The following is a 20,300-nucleotide window of genomic DNA, read 5'->3' on the forward strand; positions in this document are numbered from 1 at the left end:
TATATATATATATATATATATATATATATATATATATATATATATATATGATTTTCATTTAATTGTAAAATGTAAGTAAATTAATTTTAATTATTTATTTAGTTTAATTGTTTAGTTTATTTTTTCACATTTATTATTATTATTTAAATGTATTATAACTTTTTTTTTTGAAGATAAAAGATAAATTTGCTACGTGTACTGCGTTAGGCTAACCGAGACTTGTCATTTGCACTTATATATTGTTGCTCTTTTGTTAGTTTCGACTGCTTTTATTGTCCTCATTTGTAAGTCGCTTTGGATAAAAGCGTCTGCTAAATGACTAAATGTAAATGTAAATTTAAAGCACTTGACTAAAGAGGGATTTTTAAATTAGCATGATGCTTCTAGTGTCATTTTCATCAGCTCTGGTTGTATTGAGGACCTCATGATATCAAAAGCCAATTTTCTGTTCTCTAAGATAATTTGTGGTTAATAGTGTAAGTTCCTCCATCTTCCGGGGTCTGTGTGCCCTGCTCAGATAATCAAATGAAGTGTTTTTGTTTGCAGTGACAGGAGACGTCATTTTCTACTCTAATTCATTTCTTCCACGCCAGCAGTCTGACAACAGAGCTTTACACATGCCCTCTTTCACCACACTGAACACAAGATGAAGGGGTTTGGGGTGTGAAAGTAAACCCGCTCAGTCCTATGCAGATATTACAGTATGTCAAGGAATTAATCCATAGGTTGTTCTATAGATTACAGTGATGCAAGTTTATATTGTGCATTATGTGTAAAGTTAACCATGACGTGACAACACAAAATTAATTTATTCATTAAGTCATTCATTCATCACCCATCTTTCCATTGAATTACAGTATATAGTCTCTGATGTTATTATGCAACTAAATCAGTTATGGGTTAACAGGAACACACAGGATCATGGCAGGAACATTGTACTGATCAATCCAGGATTTAAACATTTGGGGAATATTTTAGTCTGTCACTTAGTGGGGTTTGCTTAGTTTGCAATAATTTGTGGACAGTTATGTCCCACCCTTTCAAATAACCTTGCATGTAACATGCTAGTAAACATGTTTACCATATAATATAGTGATGAGAGGAGTTGAAAGGTTTATTTTATTACACTAGTCTCATATAACAGAGTCTTGTGCCTGTATTAACATATAGGGGAGAGCAGGGTGAGTTGAGCCAGTTTTTACTTACGGTGTGTTTATAGTGAGCATGTGACAGTAATGGGTCCAACTTAAATATGTACAGAAATTTCAGGATGTGGTGCATCCTTGGGAATAATCACTTTGGATCTAAAATAAACTGCCTTCAAAATATGGCTTTCAAAAAAAAAAGTCTCTTGGCATAACTTGTCTCCAGTGCGGGGTAAATTGAGCCTAGGGAGAGGGTAAGTTGAGCCACATGGAGTTAAACTGTGCCACAAAGGACAAAGATATTTGGATAATAGGATGGATGGATGGACGACTTCTTAAAAGTTTTATTTGAAGATACGGTTCACAACCTTGTAAATTTTTTTTTTTTTTAATTTTAGAACAAAATAAAGTTAAAACTAAAGAAAAGAAAAAAACAGACTGCAATTGACCTTACAGATCTGGGCTAATAGTACTCAATATCCAACTTATAAATGTTGCAGGGAAAAACAATTTCATAAAAACTTCAATGGCCAATTTTCATAAACAAGGCCTATTTAAAACTCTCAGAACAAAATCAAGTTCAAAACAAAGAACACAATCAAAAATGTTTGGTCTAAAATGAATGAAATACCATGTAGATTTACAGTAAAATTATACTTTATGATCATAAGAAGGGGTGAGCCACTGGCTCAACTTACCCCATGATTTTCAGCTTAAATTACCCCACTCCTACCATTTTAACAAACTTGTATCATCTAAAAGTTTAGAGCTAACATCATGCTAACAGTATAGCCTCATATTATAACTTCCCAAAGCACAAACACGTGTGATCTTTTTTTCAGATTTGTTTGAGTCAACATACAAAAATCACTTTGAACAGCAAAAAAAAATAAAGTTTTTTGAACCTAAATGTAGTTACCAATTATTCCATGGGCTTCTCTCCATCACAGGGTTAGTAAAATGGTTAAATCTTAAAAATTAAGGAAATAATCAAAAAGTTGAAAATAAAGTATCGGGTAGAATACTTACTTAGAATACTTATTTGAAGATACGGTTCACAACCTTGTAAAAATTTTTTTTTTTTAATTTTAGAACAAAATAAAGTTAAAACTAAAGAAAAGAAAAAAACAGACTGCAATTGACCTTACAGATCTGGGCTAATAGTACTCAATATCCAACTTATAAATGTTGCAGGGAAAAACAATTTCATAAAAACTTCAATGGCCAATTTTCATAAACAAGGCCTATTTAAAACTCTCAGAACAAAATCAAGTTCAAAACAAAGAACACAATCAAAAATGTTTGGTCTAAAATGAATGAAATACCATGTAGATTTACAGTAAAATTATACTTTATGATCATAAGAAGGGGTGAGCCACTGGCTCAACTTACCCCATGATTTTCAGCTTAAATTACCCCACTCCTACCATTTTAACAAACTTGTATCATCTAAAAGTTTAGAGCTAACATCATGCTAACAGTATAGCCTCATATTATAACTTCCCAAAGCACAAACACGTGTGATCTTTTTTTCAGATTTGTTTGAGTCAACATACAAAAATCACTTTGAACAGCAAAAAAAAATAAAGTTTTTTGAACCTAAATGTAGTTACCAATTATTCCATGGGCTTCTCTCCATCACAGGGTTAGTAAAATGGTTAAATCTTTATATATTTGTGGTCATATCACCAATCTAGAAACAAGGGGTGACACAACTTCCCCACAGGCTCAAATCACCCCACTCTCCCCTATTTAATGTTTATTTAGGTGCAATGCCTCGTTCCATGTAAAGTGCATTTGTGTTGAAATTATTTTCTGTGGTAATTGATTGAGCTTAGCTTTTATTGAATCTGGAACATTCCCTTAATTGGCTGAGACTGACGATCATTGACAGCCATACAAATCTTGTCTTGCAACTCTCTGACAGTAGATGTGTGTGAACGTGTGCAATGATGCTATCGGTTATTATACGGCTCCATATCTCTTTGAGGTGTCTATCTGACGTGACACTCACAGCAGGAGTTCATCACTGTGAGCATGTCTTTCATTGAATGCCTGCTTCTCAGACTGTAGCTGTTAACCATCTCCTCTCTGTTTCAGACTGTTAAGGATCAGATAACTCACTGCACCATGAAGCTCCGACAGACCACAGGAATGATGGAATTCTGTCTGGAGGTTATTAAAGAGAACGATCCCAGTGGATTCCTACAGGTACAAACAGAAAAAAAGCAAAGATCAAAAGATCTGAAATAATAATAATAATAATAATAATTTTAAAAATCCATATTTCAAATAACACCTCAACATTGGGATAGGAGCACTGGTACGTCCCTGCTATTATTCAAAAGTATGAATGAAACTTAGAGCCATGTAAGCTGTGGTTTCCGCGGTGGTTTCCGATGTTGTTTCCTCTGAAAGCATTTATCTGGTGTTCAGACTGGCCCTCAGCAATTAAACTCTTTCAATAATTGATGTTTCATAGCAGCGAACCTCTGAAATATAGAGACGACAGCTCCAGATGAGCAACGCTGCCTCTTTACTGAATTTTTCATGAAGTATCGATTGTGATGTTTCTTTGAGTATCTTCACAAAGCATGTAAAGTGAGTCAGAGATGCCTGCCCAGCAGAGATTTCTGAAAAGGCAGGAAGAAAGAAGCAGTTGGCAGACAACAATGTATTTTGAGGATCAAGACAAACCGATGCACAAAGGAAAAAAGTGAATCACTGAAACGCTGTGCAGAATGTTATGGACTACATCTTTCATATTGTACATCAGTGGCACCTTAGTCAGGGCAGAGCCATATAACATTTTTGACAGGAATGAAAATGAGACTATCACTGTTGATAATTATAATTTCTCTTCTCCTCTTCATTTCTTCTCCTCACACTTCCAGATCTCAGATGCGTTGATCAAGCGTGTCCAGGCGTCTCAGGAACAATGGGTAAAAGGTGCATTGGAGCCAAAGGTCTGCCCAGAATTCGCCTTGACCGTCAACACAGACCCTCTGATGCAGTCGATCCTCCAGCTGGACTTCACCCAGAATAAAGGTAACATGTTACACACGCCTAAGAAATGAGATTTAACGTTTGCTGTTTGTGGGCACCAGTGTTGGGGGCATAACGATGCAAGCAACACACGTTACATAATCATGTTATGGTTTTGAGACCGTGAACACGCTGTGCATGTTTTTGCATTGCGCCAGGTTCACACATACTCTGCAGTGCATATTTTTTTTTCGTGCCCATGTTAATAAATTAGAGCATTCACCAAGCAGCAACCTTTCGGTCTCTCTTGAAACCAACACAGAAGTGACTTATGGCACTTTTCCACTGCATGGTACGGCTCGGTACAGTTCACTTTTGGGGGGTTTTCCACTGGGTACAGTACCTGGTACCTGGTACTTTTTTTTAGTACCACCTCGGTTGGGGTTCCAAGTGAACCATACCATTACCAAAACGTGACGTGTAAACTCTGCTGATCACGGATTGGCCGGAGAGAATCGTCACTACCTGCGTCACTGAACTTGCGACACAAACACAAAAGAACCGCTAGATTTAAATCAGCACAGCCAGCGAACGCAACTGTTTTGAACAAGCGCACCTTTTATTAACAACCAAAAAATTTTGTTGTCTGCTGCGGAAGAACAGACGTTCCTCTCGTTGATAGCAGAGGAACGGATCCAGCGAGAGCTTGATGGGGCGACGCGGAATGAAAAAGTTTTTTTTAGGAGTCATGGTAGTAGAGGTGGCGCAACTATAACGACATGTGAATAATCCCGCCCACTCTAAAGCGGTACTGAACTGCAGTGGAAACGCAAACCGTGCCGTACTGAGCCGTGCCGAGCCGAGTCGTACCACGCAGTGGAAAAGCGCCATTAAACTGCAATTCATCGACTGGCCACTAGAGGCTGGCTCTAAAAGGGAGTCATCCCCATACGCCCCATGTTAAAATTCCCAAATTTACAGCAGAAAAAAATATGTTTACAGCCTGGTACAAAAAGTGGTTTTAGTCTATATAGCTAATTTTGCCCTTCATGACAACTGTGAGGGGGGGGAATGTTTTTATAACTCATCCGTTTAAATTATATTAAGCCTTAAAGTTCTGCATAATTAAGGGCGTGGCCCCTTGAGTGACCCCTCTGCTCCAGTAGTCGTACCACGCAGTGGAAAAGCGCCATTAAACTGCAATTCATCGACTGGCCACTAGAGGCTGGCTCCAAAAGGGAGTCATCCCCATACGCCCCATGTTAAAATTCCCAAATTTACAGCAGAAAAAAATGTTTACAGCCTGGTACAAAAAGTGGTTTTAGTCTATATAGCTAATTTTGCCCTTCATGACAACTGTGAGGGGAGTGAATGTTTTTATAACTCATCCGTTTAAACTATATTTAGCCTTAAAGTTCTGCATAAGGGCGTGGCCACTTGAGTGACAGGGGGATTGCCACTGCTGATACCATCAGCGAGCTAGGTGGGCGTGGTTTCAGCAACCAGCTCCACCCACGTCCCGCCTCTTTGCCCATTTTCGATTATCCGAGAGTGACGCGCTGCCAAGATGGCGACTGTCGGCTCCACCCACTTTAGGCTTCAAAAATGGTGACCAACAGGTGACGTCACGGACACTACGTCCATGTTTTTATACAGTCTATGGCAGGGATCCTCAAATCTGGCCCACGAGATCCACTTTCCTGCAGAGTTTAGCTCTAACTCTAATCAAACACACCTGAGCATGCTAATCAATGTCTTCAGGATCATTAGAAAATCATAGGTAGGTGAGTTTGATCAGGGTTGGAGCTAAACTCTGCAGCGCATTGGCCCTCCAGGGCAAGATTTGAGGAACCCTGGTCTATGGTGTTCACACTGCACTGCACAAAGTTATTTATGAACCACAGGATTGCTTTTAATAAAGATTTAAATGCAAAAGAAAAGGCAGGAGAGCTGACTTTCTGTCAGTGGTAAGATTAATTTAAAATGTTTGTGATTAGAAAAGTAGACAATAGGCTGTTTAAATGTTTTGCCACTTGCTTGAGCAACTTAATGTATACATCTAGAAGTAAAATGCATTGAAATGTTGCCTATACCTGAATACGTCTATGAAAGATTGTATTACTGTAATGTGTAAAAAGATAATCACAATGCTGAAAAAGCATTTTCATTAACAACGTTTGGATTTGAAATCAAAATAATGGATAAATGTTGTGTTTGTGGTAAACAGCTGCGGTCCAGTAGCGGACCGCAAACACGCATCTGTGCTGCTTCTGCACTGCATACGAACCGCACATGGACTGTATACACACTGCAGATGCATTATGTGTGAACCTGGTCTTAAAACAGATAGATGGAACACAGTAGAGCTGAACATAAGATGCACTAAACGAAACAATGTTTATCAAATACCAACGAAATTAATACATTTATTCAGCAAGGACACGTTAAACTGATCAAAAGTGGCAGTAAATACATTTATAATGTTACATTTCTATTTCAAATAAATGCTGTTCTTGTGAACTTTCTATTTTCAGAATCCTGAAAAAACATTGATAATAAGAAATGTTTCTTGAGAAGCAAATTAGCATATTAGAATGATTTCGGAAGGATCATGTGACACTGAAGACTGGAGTAATGATGCTGAAAATTCTGCTTTGCCATCGCAGGAATAGATTACATTTTAAATGGAAATGGAAAGCGCTAAAAAAAAATTTTTTGTAACATTTCACAATATTTTATATTGTAATAATACTTTAAAAAACGTCAAGCTTTAGACACTTTAAAAAGTTAAAAAGAAGCTCTACCTCTCATTAAAAAAAACAATTGAAAGTTTTTTTTAAGCTAGTGTTTATACAGGTTCAGAAATATTTTCAAAAATGTATGTAGCTTTTCTTTGTAAAAATTCATAATTTATACAAAATTATAAACATTTGTGTAATTAAACCATAGTTGCTTATTAATGAGTAACTAAAAACAGTGTCGCTGTTGGTAACTAAAAACACTGGTGGTCACTGTAATAAAGCTAATAATATAATATGAATTTGTTTCAATGAGATTCATGTTTTCCATTTAGAATGTAGATTCTAGAATCTAAGGACTAGTAAACAACAGCTTAAAAATGCAGTTAAAACAATATTGGAAAATACAACCAATCTTGAAACTCAAATTGATTTCTTGTCAAGGATCCAAAAGCAAATTCCATCGTTCCCAGTTTCAGAGGCAATGATCCCCTCAGTTTTACCTCTACACTCACACTTGCAACACTTGCTTTGTCCAATATCATCTTTCAGATGGTCAGGAGGCTGCTTTATTGAAACAAATGCATGCAGGTGACCAGAAAGTGGAGGAGAGCACAGGAGGTATTTCAGAGCTGCTACAAACGGTTCCCCTAAAATACTGGACCCCTTCCAAACCCACAGTCCCTTTTCCTCTATTTGTTTTAGAGGCACCAGTGACTTTCAGGAAGTGCTTACTCCCATGCATGCCACTCCCTGTTTAACCTTCTGATGCATCGGTGGATGACAGGCAATGCTCAAATGCTTGAATTCTGTCTTTTAGCGGAGTCCCCCACAGTGCCTCCTGCACCGCTGTTGCAGTTGGAAAAATGCTGCATGTGGAATAACAGCACCACTCTGGCCTGGAGGATAACTACGGTCCAAGCCCTGCCTGTGGAGGGTTACGTGCTGGAGCTGGATGATGGGAATAGCGGGCCTTATCGGGTATGTCTTCAGCATTTTCATTTCCCCACTGAGATCATTCAGCAGTCAGGAAAACAAAGATATCTCTTAAATCAGTTTGTACTCTGAATGAAATCAACTCATGTATACAGTTTTCATTCTTGTGCTGATATGTTTTATATTGAATCAAGACTTTTGGGCAGGTCATTTTAAAGAGCTTGTTCCCTTTTAAAGGGGACATCGGATGTAAAATTCATTTTTACATGGTGATTATTTGCACATAAATGTGTCTTAGCAGTGTGTGGACACAACCACCCTACAATGATAAAAATCCATTTGCTTCTTTTTTTTTAATCCCCAAAAAACTTAAACAGTCTCAATTATCAAGCCGTTTTGTCATACTGCTCAGGCCCCGCCCTCGATTGCTGATGGACCACCCTGTATTAGCATATTTCCGTGCTTTGCCAGTTGTACGCTGTCTGCCATTTTCTCTGTGCTCGAGCAGCTGTAGCAACAAACAATGTCTCGTAAGCAGTGCAGGCGTTTTGTAGTTGGATGTAAAAGTGAACTAGTCTACCTCTAGTAGAATGAGCCCTGACCCCTAGTGGTGATGGGAGACCAGAAGACTCGTATGCAGTAGTTATAGCATCCACTATCCACCTGCTGAGGGTCTTCTTATAAGGACCGTAGCACACAAATAATTGGTCTGACTTTTTCCACAGGGCAGCTCTGTGGACGTATGTGTCCAGTGCTCACACCTGGGGTACAGAAATGCTCTCGCCATATCAGGTGCAAACTCGAGACATGGTCTCTCTAGTGCAAACAAGTCCACCTGGGCTTGACCAAATTTCTTCTAAATCTGCTCCACTACCTCAGTGTGGAGCTTCCATTCCCCGGGCCTCAGCCCCTGTCTCGACAGGATATCTGCTCCCTGATTGAGGTGCCCAGGGATGTACACTGCCCTCAGAGGGAGCAGTTTCCCCTGGGTCCACAGAAAGATGGGGGCGTGAGCGCAGACCCCCCTGGCGGTTGATGTAAGAGACCACTGATGTGTTGTCTGTGCGAACAAGCACATGATGACCTCTCAGGTCTGGGAGAAAATGTTTCAATGCTTGAAATACTGCCAGCATCTCCAGGCAGTTGATGTGCCACATGAGATGGGGACCTTCCCACAGACCTTGGGCGGAGCGGCCACTCATGACCGCTCCCCAGCCCGTGAGGGAAGCATCCGTCATTAGTGTTACACGACGACATGGAGCCCCCAACACGGGGCCTTGTGAAAGGAACCATGGTTTCTTCCACATGTCTAAGGCACGTAAGCAATGCCGCGTGACCTTGATCATGCGAAACGGGTTGCTCCTCGGGGAAAACCCTTTGGTCCTGAGCCACCACTGCAAGAGTCTCATGTACAGCAGGCCAAAAGGCATCACGTTGGACACAGCTGCCATTAGACCCAACAGTTTCTGGAACTGCTTCACAGTGAGTGACTGGCCTTCTTTCACTCTCTTGACTGTCGAGAGGATCGACTTGATCCGAGCAGGAGACAGATGTGCCTGCATTGTGGTCGAATCCCACACCACGCCCAGATAAGTTGTCCTCTGTACTGGAGAAAGCACACTTTTCTTTGCGTTTAGTCTTAACCCCAACTCTTTCATGTGAGCGAGAATGACATCTTGATGCCGAACCGCTATCTGCTCTGATTGAGCTAGTATCAACCAATCGTCGATGTAATTCAGTATGCGGATGCCCTGCAGTCGCAAGGGAGCCAGAGCAGCATCCACACACTTCGTGAAAGTGCAGGGTGAGAGTGCCAGACCGAACGGAAGAACCCGATATTGGTATGCTTTGCCCTCGAAAGCAAACCTCAGGAACTTCCTGTGTTGAGGAAGGATGGATATATGGAAGTAAGTATCTTTCAGATCTATAGTCACAAACCAGTCCTTGGACCCGATTTGAGACATGACTTGCTTGATCATAAGCATTTTGAACTTGAGTCTCATGACTGAGTGGTTCAACAATCGAAGATCTAGTATTGGACGCAACCCCCCATCCTTCCTCGGAATAATGAAGTAACGGCTGTAGAACCGGGACTCTCTGTCGAGAAGAGGGACAACCTCGATGGCCTCCTTCCTCAAGAGAGTATCTACTTCTTGTTCCATTACCAGAGCCTGCTCGGGGCCCACCAGAGTGGGAAACACCCAATTGAATAGAGGCAGACGCGACCCGAACTGAATCTTGTACCCTCTTTCTACAGTGTGCAGGACCAATTGGGACACATTTGGCAGAAGCTTTCACGCTGCCAGATAATGTACTAAGGGAACCAGTCTCTCGAGACTGGCCTCTGGTGTATTTAGAGCTGCTAGTTCGGTGCCCTGAAGCGGAGGACCGGCAGGAAATGGCCGATCTAGCTGCTCTAGGGACCTCCTTGGAGGTAGTGAGCCTCTCAGGACCGCTACGTTTCCGGGCGGAAGCTGAGAGATACACTCGCTGGAGATCGCTGTGCCCTGAAGCACCGGGGGGGGCAGGGGTAATAGAACGATCGCCTGAGGGCACTGAGGAGAGACAGGCACCATATACTGAGGTGTGTACCGTTCTTCCCCAGAGGGGTCTGCCCTCAGATGCCCTGACATCTCCTTAGACAACTTCGACCTGGAGTGCCTTTCTCTTTGAGGAGGGGTGCGAGTGGCAACGCTCCGTTTTTGGACTTCTCGATGTGAGGAGCTGATACACGGCTGGGGCTGATCCCTCCTATCAGCCCCATGAAAGCAGCCTGACCCACCGCTGTGTACGCCTTACCCACCAAAGCCAAAGAAGTCCTAAGTGGCTTGGTGGGTAATAATGGTGGGCCTTAAGGGAAGATGCACCACCAGGAGAAAGATAGCCCGCAAGCGTATCCTCAACCTGGGGAATCCTCCCATAACCGCACTCATTCAGCCCTAACACATTAGAATAGTGAGACACATCGGGACTGAAGAGGTGGGCCGAGTATGGCTTATTCCACGATCTAGACACCTCAGTGTGCAGATCAGGTAAAAAACGACAGACCCCGGCGTGGAGGCGGAGACTTTGAGCGCAGGAAGAGTTCATCGAGCTTGCTTTTTGGACGCTCCTGATGCTCTTTTTCTGCTGGCCAGTCAATATTTAATTTGGCCATAGCTCTTGTCACCCCCTCCAACAGCTCCTCAAACAAGACAGACTGTGGTGGCAAGTCCACAGACTCGTCTCGTTCGGCGCTCGCGTCACCTCCCTCCTCAGAGGAAGACAACACGAGCGTCGAGCCCTCTCCCGGAGCGGAAGAAACCGTTTCAGAAAGAGCTTCTGTCCCCTGGTATTGAGCGTTAGATCTGGCAGGCGAAGAAGAAGAAAAGGAAGTGCCCGTCTCCATTTTATCTGCCAGATCCATATGCGAGCCCCATGATTCCATCTGGCAGAGGCGGGACCCGAAGCGCGGGGAATGCTGGCGAGAGCACCCTCCTCAAAGAGTGCTTTCCGGGAGCAGAGCGTCCGCATCAAGAGGCGAACACAATGCGGACAGTCAGTTCCCTCGAGAGCTGAGCAAGCGTGCTCCACTCCCAAACAAGCAACGCACAAACTGTGTGTATCCCCACCCGTGATGAAAAAAGGGCAGGGAGGAATACACAGCCTGAAACGCTGCTTGTCAGACTCAACATTCTTGCCAGACTTTGCCATGATATGTTTTTGCCGTACAACAATAAATAAGACGTAACACACAGAGTGCTTACTGAACAACAGAAGCTGCCACTGTCTCCACTGTCATCCCCGCCGGTGACGTCACCCGGGATTCCCTTGGAAGGTTTACACATGTGTTTCAGAGCGTGGGAACACAGAGGTGTTCCCAAAGCGATTTGCGACGCAGCTCGAGTTCCTGAAGGGGAACTGAAAACACAGGCAGATAAATACAGAGGCAAACTACGATAATGAACGACACTAAATCATATCAATTACCATGACAACTAAGGACAGATAGGGACTAGAACAAAGAAGACTGAACAGAAACAAACTAAAAGTCCATGAAAGTGAAATTAAGACCACCTCCCATTGCAGTTGCAGTTGGTTCATATCTGGCAAAAGTCGGACTAGCTAAATCTGTGCCGTTAAATCCTCCAAACTGCTTTTTTTAAGTAGGGTTGCAGGAAGCTTTTTTATGTTATCTCGTTTTTAAACTGCTTAATATTCTCTGAATCTCTTTGAGAAATCTACAGCTTATTTTATCTTTCATGACAAACATGTTGTGTTGTCTTATATCTAATCTCACATGAGATCATGTTTTACCAGATGCTTTCTGTTTTTACCTTACACCTTGTCTGCTTTTTTCGTCTTTCCCTATTTATGTTTTAGGAGGTGTATGTTGGGAAAGAGACTATCTGTACAGTGGACGGCCTTCATTTCAACAGTTCATACAACGCTCGAGTCAAAGCATACAACTCTGCTGGCGTGGGAGCGTACTGCAAGGTTGTTGTTCTGAAGACATCTGATGGTGGGTGTTTTGGTCGTCTGCTTCACACAGTTTCTTTCATTCACATTTAATAGGGTCTCTGAGAGTTCTTAAAGTTTCTTTTCTATCTATGACGCTCATGCACAGCTTCTGCATTATATATTCCCTTTCCTCCATGGATCCCTGCTGTGGATGCATCTCTTTAATGAGTGTTTTATAGGAAAACTCCTCTCATCACTTTTTTTGCCACTCTACTGATCAAACGTCCTAAATAGGCTGTATGTAGACATAGAGACTTCAATTTTAACTTCAGGTACATGGAGACTTTAAAGGTGACATATCATGAAAATCTGACTTTTCCAGGTTTTATATGCTATAATCAGGTCCCCATGCATCTACCAACCAAGGAAACGTGAAAAAGATTAACCCAGTAACTTCGTTTTGGTAAACCTTTTTCTGCAAGCGTCTGACAAAACGAGCGCATCTGATTTCGCTCACTTGGTGACGTGGCAAAGGGATCTCATTATAATATTACTGCCCCTTAATCTGTAAATTTACACCTATGGCGCCGTCATTGTGTTTTCGCAAGCGACAACGGTGTACCAGCTCTAATGCCATGGCGAAAGTTTGAGCAAAACATGCTAACTGTTCTACCTTTGGCTGCACAGACGAGCACAGAACACTGTTTAGAACACCCAGCCTCGGAGGAGTCAACAGAGCAGTGGATTTATTGATTTATTTAATGTATATTGCTGCTGCCACACAGATCTAAAATAAACATGTGATTTATTTCCCAGCTGTTTACCTTCACAGATATAACCGGCTGTTTTTTGTAACTCATGTGTTTTTAATATAAACTTGGGTGTGAATGATAACTTAGTTTAGTACTCACATGCTGTGACAGCCGCTTTCTGGAGAGGGGTATAACTGCAGCCTGGAGATCTCCAAATGGGGGCGGGAACTCCAAAACGGGGTGGGAGCTCCAAAATAGGGCGTGGCTTCCTCCCATTGACAGACAGGCACATGACACGCATGCACACTTTTTTCTCCCTATCCAGTTCAGTGGAAACTCCGCCCCACAGCTGATTCTAAAGATTTTATTGGTTGTGTCAATCACAGTGTTGATTTTTATTTTTTTTGCAGTAAACAACAAGGATTACAGTACGTACAAAACAAATTAATCACAGTGTTGATTTCCTACACTATGCTACAAAAAATGCTAACCCCTAAGCCTACCCCACACCTGACCATAACCTTAACCAGTGAAATTGACTGCACGGCGGGATTGGCACTGAATAGCGTGGTAAAGAAAGTTCAGGAGATAAGCAACAGAGCTGCTTAAGATTATGCGATATGAGATCGCCGAGCCGGGCCGTTCCCTAACTCCCCAACCGGACCTCACCAGACAATGGCACCTTTTTAGTTACACCCAGTGTTACTACCCACTCCTACCCTGCGAATTTTGAGCCCCGGGACGCCCCCGTTGGCTAAAACAAAGCGATAGAGTAAAATCTTTCCCCTGCGCTGCGCTGGGACGGCTCGCGGGAGAGCTCGTGGGTGATTCCGGTTTATTAAGCAGAGGTTCAAAGTCCGGTCCGAACAACACTGGCCACGAGCTTTGGGCTCTGCTCTCAAGGATAATATTTATTTATATAGCATATTTTATTTTAGATCAATTAGAAACAATGTTTAATTTATAAAGTTTTATTTTGAAATGTAATTCAATAACAATTGGCCAGAGCCAATGGTGAAAGTCTTTGAGCGAAGAGACCCCGCCCCATTTTGGAGGTTCTGCCCACTTTTGGAGTTCACGCCCCATTTTGGAGATCTCCGGTCTGCAGTTATACCTACTTGGCTTTCTGTCCGTGTGCTTCGGATGTGTGCTCTCAGAAAACCGTATATCAGAAGTTTAAACTCGTATGGTTTAAAACGCATTCTGGGGGGAGGGGAGCAGAAGCTCATTTGCATTTAAAGAGACAGACCCGAAAAACTCAAATTAGGCATTTTCAAAATTATATAATAAATGATCTGTGGAGTATTTTGAGCTGAAACTTCACAGACACATTCTGGGAACACCAGAGACTTATATTACATATTGTAAAAAGGGGCATAATATGTCTCTGTTAACTGTTTCAGGTGTTTGAGTCCTTGAATTCATTTGACTGAATGTTGTTTTAAGAGTACTGATATTTATACCAACATTACTGTGACTTTTCACTGTTTGTACCACTCCATTTCTGCAGGTTACATGGTTGAATCAGCAAAGTGACTGTCTTTATAAACGAGCCATTGAATCATTCACTGAACTGATTCGTTCAAAAACATGGATTCTGCCTACCTGGTCTCATGACAAAAATGTCCCTGGGGGCACTTTTTCGTGAGTTGCGAAATATGTACCAATAAGTACATATCACTGCAGTTTCCAAAAGAAATGAACACTAGAGGCAGTAAAACTCTGACACTTTTTATTCCTTTTCACACAAATTTACAGAGTTTCGATTAATAAAGTGTAATTTTCACACAATTACTTGAAGAATATTATGTTATGACTTCAAAACAATTTTAATATGCTGGGAGATTTGAAAACTGATGCTTTTGAATGTTAGCATCGCACATATCCAGCTTCATATCTATGGGTTTTCACAGATGGTAGGTTTGTTCGGTAGCTCACGGAGTACAGAGACGTACTTGAGAGGTGAGGAGCTCCGGTTCGAATCCCGTGTAAGTACGGTTCGACAAAACATTTCAAATCTGCATATAAGGAAGTTCAAATGGCACGTTGCATCAACAAATGTGTTTTATATCAGTTTTGCATTTGTTAACACTATCGAGTAGGTTTAGGGTTCGTTTTGGTGTAGGGCATATTTCCAACACGATAGAGCATTAACTTTTAGCGACAGTCCCCGGATATTTGAACTCTGAACCGCCGCAATACGTTCCTGAAGCAACGTAATAAAAACACAGCAATATAGACCTATATCAACGTAATAAAAACGTGCCAGGGTTCACGTATTGAACACGTGTTTTAGTGCCACTCAGTGGACATTTCTCTTTGAAACTGCGGCGAAACGTGCAGTAAGGTACGTAAAAACGGTCTTGCAGAAAAGTACACAGAGGTATGTATTTTTATGAGACCAGGTGGGAATCTGCTGTAGCTTTCTTGGAAACTGATTTCTATGGCTGAGTTGTAGTAGACAAATTAAAATACACTATATTGTGTGAATTCAATGTAACTTACTCAATACTAAAGGAATAGTTAACCCAAAACTAGCCTGATGGTGAGTTTTGGGTTAACTATTCCTTTAATGTGAGTTTGCTTCTTCATCAGAACAGATTTGAAGAAATGTAGCATTACATCACTTGCTCACCAATGGATCCTCTGCAGTGAATGGGTGCTGTCAGAATGAGAGTCCAAACAGCTGATAAAAACATCACAATAATCCACACATACAGGTGCATCTCAACTCCAGTCCATCAATTAACATCTTTGTAAGAAACAAATCCTTTAAGACATTTTAACTACAAACTTTTGCTAAAATACGAGTCATCTATCCATTATATTGCTTTCTCTAGTGAAAAATTTGTCTCGTCTGAATCAAGAGATAAAAATGCAGCAATTAAGCACCGTTTACTATTTTTATTTAAAATTCATTTCATATTTAGCAAAATGGCATACACGCTCAAATGACTTTGAAGGGCATAAAAACACTTTTCCAAAATTGAGAAGCACAGTGGAAATATATAATATATATATATTTTAATAGAAAATATTATAATTATTTAGATTTATTGTATTTATTTAGGTGTATAAGTCCTGTGACTGGTCAACATTGCTTTTAAGTTTTGCACCATTTTAAATTAGCCCAAGACCAATAGAATTTAGATCCCAGTTATAGTTACATTGGCGGGACCTAGATTGCTGTTTGCAAAACTACATAAACCAGGGGTCCCACAGGAGATGTTTAATTAGCATGGGTACATACAAGGATTTGATGCTAGATTTGCCTTACAGGCCCTCAGCTACCAAAACTCCACTTCTAAGAGAGCATAATAGCTTCAATATTTCATTCCTTCAACTCTTTTAATAATACATGTGTCACTGAAGGAGTGAATATGTGTAGCTATGTGTAAGATCAGCAAATTATGATGACTAAACTTACACTCTTTTATATCCTTGTTAAAGGAGCTGCAAACAGTTTTTGTTTTGGGAATATCACACATAAAATGTCCCATTTATCTGTCAGATATAACCGAAATAACTGTCCTAAAATTCAATGGGCTCTGTTTAAAAAAAAAATCTAAACAGAAACCTAAACAGTGAACCATAAATGTGGTACTATTATATGTACTTTAAATTTTTTCTTTTTTTCTCTCGCACAAGCAGTTTCAGAAACACCATTAATTATTGTCATATACAGTGTCAGTCAACCACTGTGAGATGCTATTTTGAAAAGACTCAAAATATAACTGGAAAATATGTTTTTGAACCGCAATGAATTATTCTGGCTATCACAAACTTTATTTTATCTTTCCACTGTAGTGGCATGGTTCACCTTTGACCCTACCTCAGCTCACAGAGACATTGTCCTGTCCAATGAAAACCAGACTCTAACTTGTAACAGTTACGATGATCGCGTGGTGCTCGGGACGGCTGCCTTCTCCAGGGGAGTTCATTACTGGGAACTTAGTGTGGATCGCTATGACAACCACCCCGACCCCGCATTCGGTGTGGCCCGGATTAATACGATGAAGGACATGATGCTAGGGAAGGACGATAAGGCTTGGGCCATGTATGTGGACAACAATCGCTCCTGGTTCATGCACAACAACTCCCACACCAACAGGTACAGGTCTTAATTTTTCTAGTGTGGTGATAAATATTACAAGCTAGGCTTTTGACAGATTTGGTCTACATTATTTTGGCCAGGCACCAGCTCTTAGACAGGAAGGGACCATCTATTCAACACATAATATTTGTCTATCCATTGTCAAGCTGGAAAAAAGTTAAATCCATATGAATTGAGCAGTTAAATCCAAGTCTTCTGAAAAAAACAATAACTTGATGAAGAGTTTAATTTAGGCTTTTTATTCATAAAACTCTGCTCAACCGTACTTGCTGTCAATGTCTTCGTGAAAAAGTTCATAAAGACATCAAAACATCAGAGGCAAAAATTATGACAGAAGTATCTTTATTTGTGTCCCAAAGATGAACGAAAGTCTTAAAGAAAGACACGAGGATGAATAAATGATGCACTTACAGTCTTTGAGTCAGTGATATTAGATACAGACACTTGAAAAAGCAGAGAAGTCAAGATATTAAGGAATCATTTTTGAAGCAAAGAGGAGATTTCATTACTACAGATTTGATAACATTTTACAAACTTTAAAAGAAACCTACATTCATCTCATTCTTGGATGTTAAGGACATAAATGAAAATTATTGAGTTGATTAAAGTACTGTACAGCCTTCCTTTAGCTCAAACAGTAGAGCATGGTGGGTTCAATTCCCAGGGAAAGCAAAAACTGATAGAATGTGTACCTTAAATGCAATGTAAGGGGCTGTTCACACAGAACATGTTTTCCCATTCCACTGTTTCTATGCAAACATGCGCTAGACGGACGTGTTTGACCATTGCAATTGTGTTTTGTGTCTTTTGCAGTGTCTTTCTCATGACACAGCATACTAAAAACGCAGTACTTAAGTTAAAATAAGTAAAATTTTTAAGAAACGAGTTTTGAAATGTTCAACTGTTGCATTGTTCAACTATTCCAATGTCCACGTCTCACGCTTTTTGAATAGCCACTAAGTCACTTTGGATAAAAACATCTGGCAAACACATAGATGTAAACTTACTAAAATATTATAAATGGAAGAGCAAGATAAGCAGGACAACAACACATTTGCATTTAGTCATTTAGCAGACGCTTTTATCCAAAGCAACAAATGAGGACAATAAAAGCAGTCGAAACTAACAAGAGAGCAACAATATATAAGTGCAAATGACAAGTCTCGGTTAGCCTAAAGCAGTACACGTAGCAAGGTGTATATATATATATATTATACACACACAAAGAAAAACAAGTAGATAGAATATAAACAGCTCATGATCCACCTGAGTTTAAAGCAACTGTAATTTTTTTACATTGAAAAATCAGTTTCAAAATCATTCTGATGGTACACTGTCTTCTAGTAAGGTGAATGGCTTGTTTCCCCCCCCACACTCCCCCAAAAACCTCCCAAGAAAGTGACTGTTGTGACATAATATAAGGTGAATGGGTTAAAAAAATAAAAAAACACAAGGAGTCACATGAGGTGCATTTGAAATGCACGTTAAAGGGAGCCCCTTTCAGGGCCAGTGTTTAGAAATACATGATATGTAGAGCTTCCTTGTGTTCCTCATTTTAAAACGACTATGAGCTGTTATAAAGTTTCTTCACTGCTCTATAAATATAAGTAGGTCATCCTGTCAGACTGAATATTAGCACTGCTGTGATTCAGAAGTAACACACACTGGAGTTGTGAGTAAAGTGGAGTCAAAGCACAGTTTCTCCTCCCTACTTTCTTTACTCTAATCCAGCTCCACTCCAAATTCTCAATTTCCTGCACCCTTCTCATTCCTCTGCGCAGAGAGATCTTGGATCAAAAGAAAACACCTGTGTATCCTGTGTCGCTGATTCCCTTCATTTGTCTCCTTCCTCTTCTACCTGATTCTTGCAGGGCTGAGGGTGGCATCACAAAGGGTTCGACTGTGGGGATTCTGTTAGACCTGACAAAACATACCCTGACCTTCTTCATCAACAAGCAGCAGCATGGACCCGTGGCTTTCGAGAACCTGGAGGGTGTGTTCATGCCCGCGGTTAGCCTCAACCGCAATGTCCAGGTGAGCAGCAGATCCACACTGACCCTTAGTGATCAGTCGCATTGGGATTCAAGAACGGTTTCTTATTCTGAATCATTCTCATGACCTTCAAGTTGCTTGACCAAAATTCTTTTGGCATGTTTAGATTTTTTTCCCCCCTACAAATGTTATCCTAAGTTGAAAAATTTAAGAGCTCATTTGAAAAACTTTAGGGGTGCAATGAAAATGTATCAAATAATGTGCTTTTTTCTTTAATAAAGTGATATAAGAAGACATTTAGAATTATTTATTTTATTAAAATATAAAAAGTACACTATAGGTTTTTAAATATTTCTGCTTCAAACTGTGTTTAATAATTATAGGCCTACTTTAAACTTTATGTATCTGTGTAATATATGTTATTGTGCCGATTAGGGATGTGCCGATACGAGTATCGGTATAGATCGGTTCACGGGGCAAATTCCAAATGGAAGTGATCATCCCTATCCTCTTGGGAGTGGGGACTTTGGAGTGAGCAGGGCACGTGCATACCATTATGTAGTTGTTTGGAATGCACTTGGCAAAGCGAGCGACGTAATTTCCTCATTATCTTCAGCTGGACATCCCTAGTGCCGATACTAGTAAAAATCTATATATTTAATAATATGTGTTAAATTATGCTCTTAATCTTTCCTTTTTATGATGCTGCAGACCAGACAGATGCTACAAGAGTTTACGTTGAATTAAAAGCTACTTTGAATTATAAAGATATCCGAAATACACTGGGACTCTTATTTTGAAATGTCAGCTTTACTATTGCTAGCTGCTCTTTTAAACAGATGCACTGTTACAACGCAATTAAAAGCAACATATTACAATATAAACACTATAATAATGTATCAACGGTCACTCATAAACAATCTACTGTCATAAATGCATGGTATTCATTATTTGCAAACTACTCTTAAACGGCGAGCCTGTAGAATGCGCAACAGCACCGTGTTTTTACTTTGACGTGCAGCGCTTGGTCTAATGAAATCATAGCCTTTTTTGGTTTGATAGTATTATTAGGCTGTTTTGCAATTCCTGTTTTCCATCCCTAAATTTAAGACCTCTTAAAATGTTAATTAAGATTTTTGTTTTACAATTTAACATTACTTTAAATTTCCTGTAAATAGCTTTTACAGTTTGCACGCAT

The 20,300-nt window shown here is 40.4% G+C and overlaps 1 protein-coding gene across 1 annotated transcript in view; it reads left to right on the top strand.

Annotated features, from left to right (window-relative positions):
• Positions 1–20,300, top strand: part of LOC107558759 (E3 ubiquitin-protein ligase TRIM9-like) — a 46,074-nt gene that overhangs the window by 20,040 nt on the left and 5,734 nt on the right. The window contains exons 5-11 of the mRNA XM_016242433.1: positions 3,246–3,356; positions 4,040–4,193; positions 7,421–7,489; positions 7,689–7,849; positions 12,167–12,305; positions 16,804–17,107; positions 18,982–19,144. Coding sequence (XP_016097919.1) covers positions 3,246–3,356; positions 4,040–4,193; positions 7,421–7,489; positions 7,689–7,849; positions 12,167–12,305; positions 16,804–17,107; positions 18,982–19,144 — 1,101 coding nt within the window. The remainder of the gene's footprint in view (positions 1–3,245; positions 3,357–4,039; positions 4,194–7,420; positions 7,490–7,688; positions 7,850–12,166; positions 12,306–16,803; positions 17,108–18,981; positions 19,145–20,300) is intronic.

Source organism: Sinocyclocheilus grahami, unplaced genomic scaffold (assembly GCF_001515645.1).
Source record: "Sinocyclocheilus grahami isolate Dianchi unplaced genomic scaffold, SAMN03320097.WGS_v1.1 scaffold658.1, whole genome shotgun sequence".
NCBI lineage: Eukaryota > Metazoa > Chordata > Actinopteri > Cypriniformes > Cyprinidae > Sinocyclocheilus > Sinocyclocheilus grahami.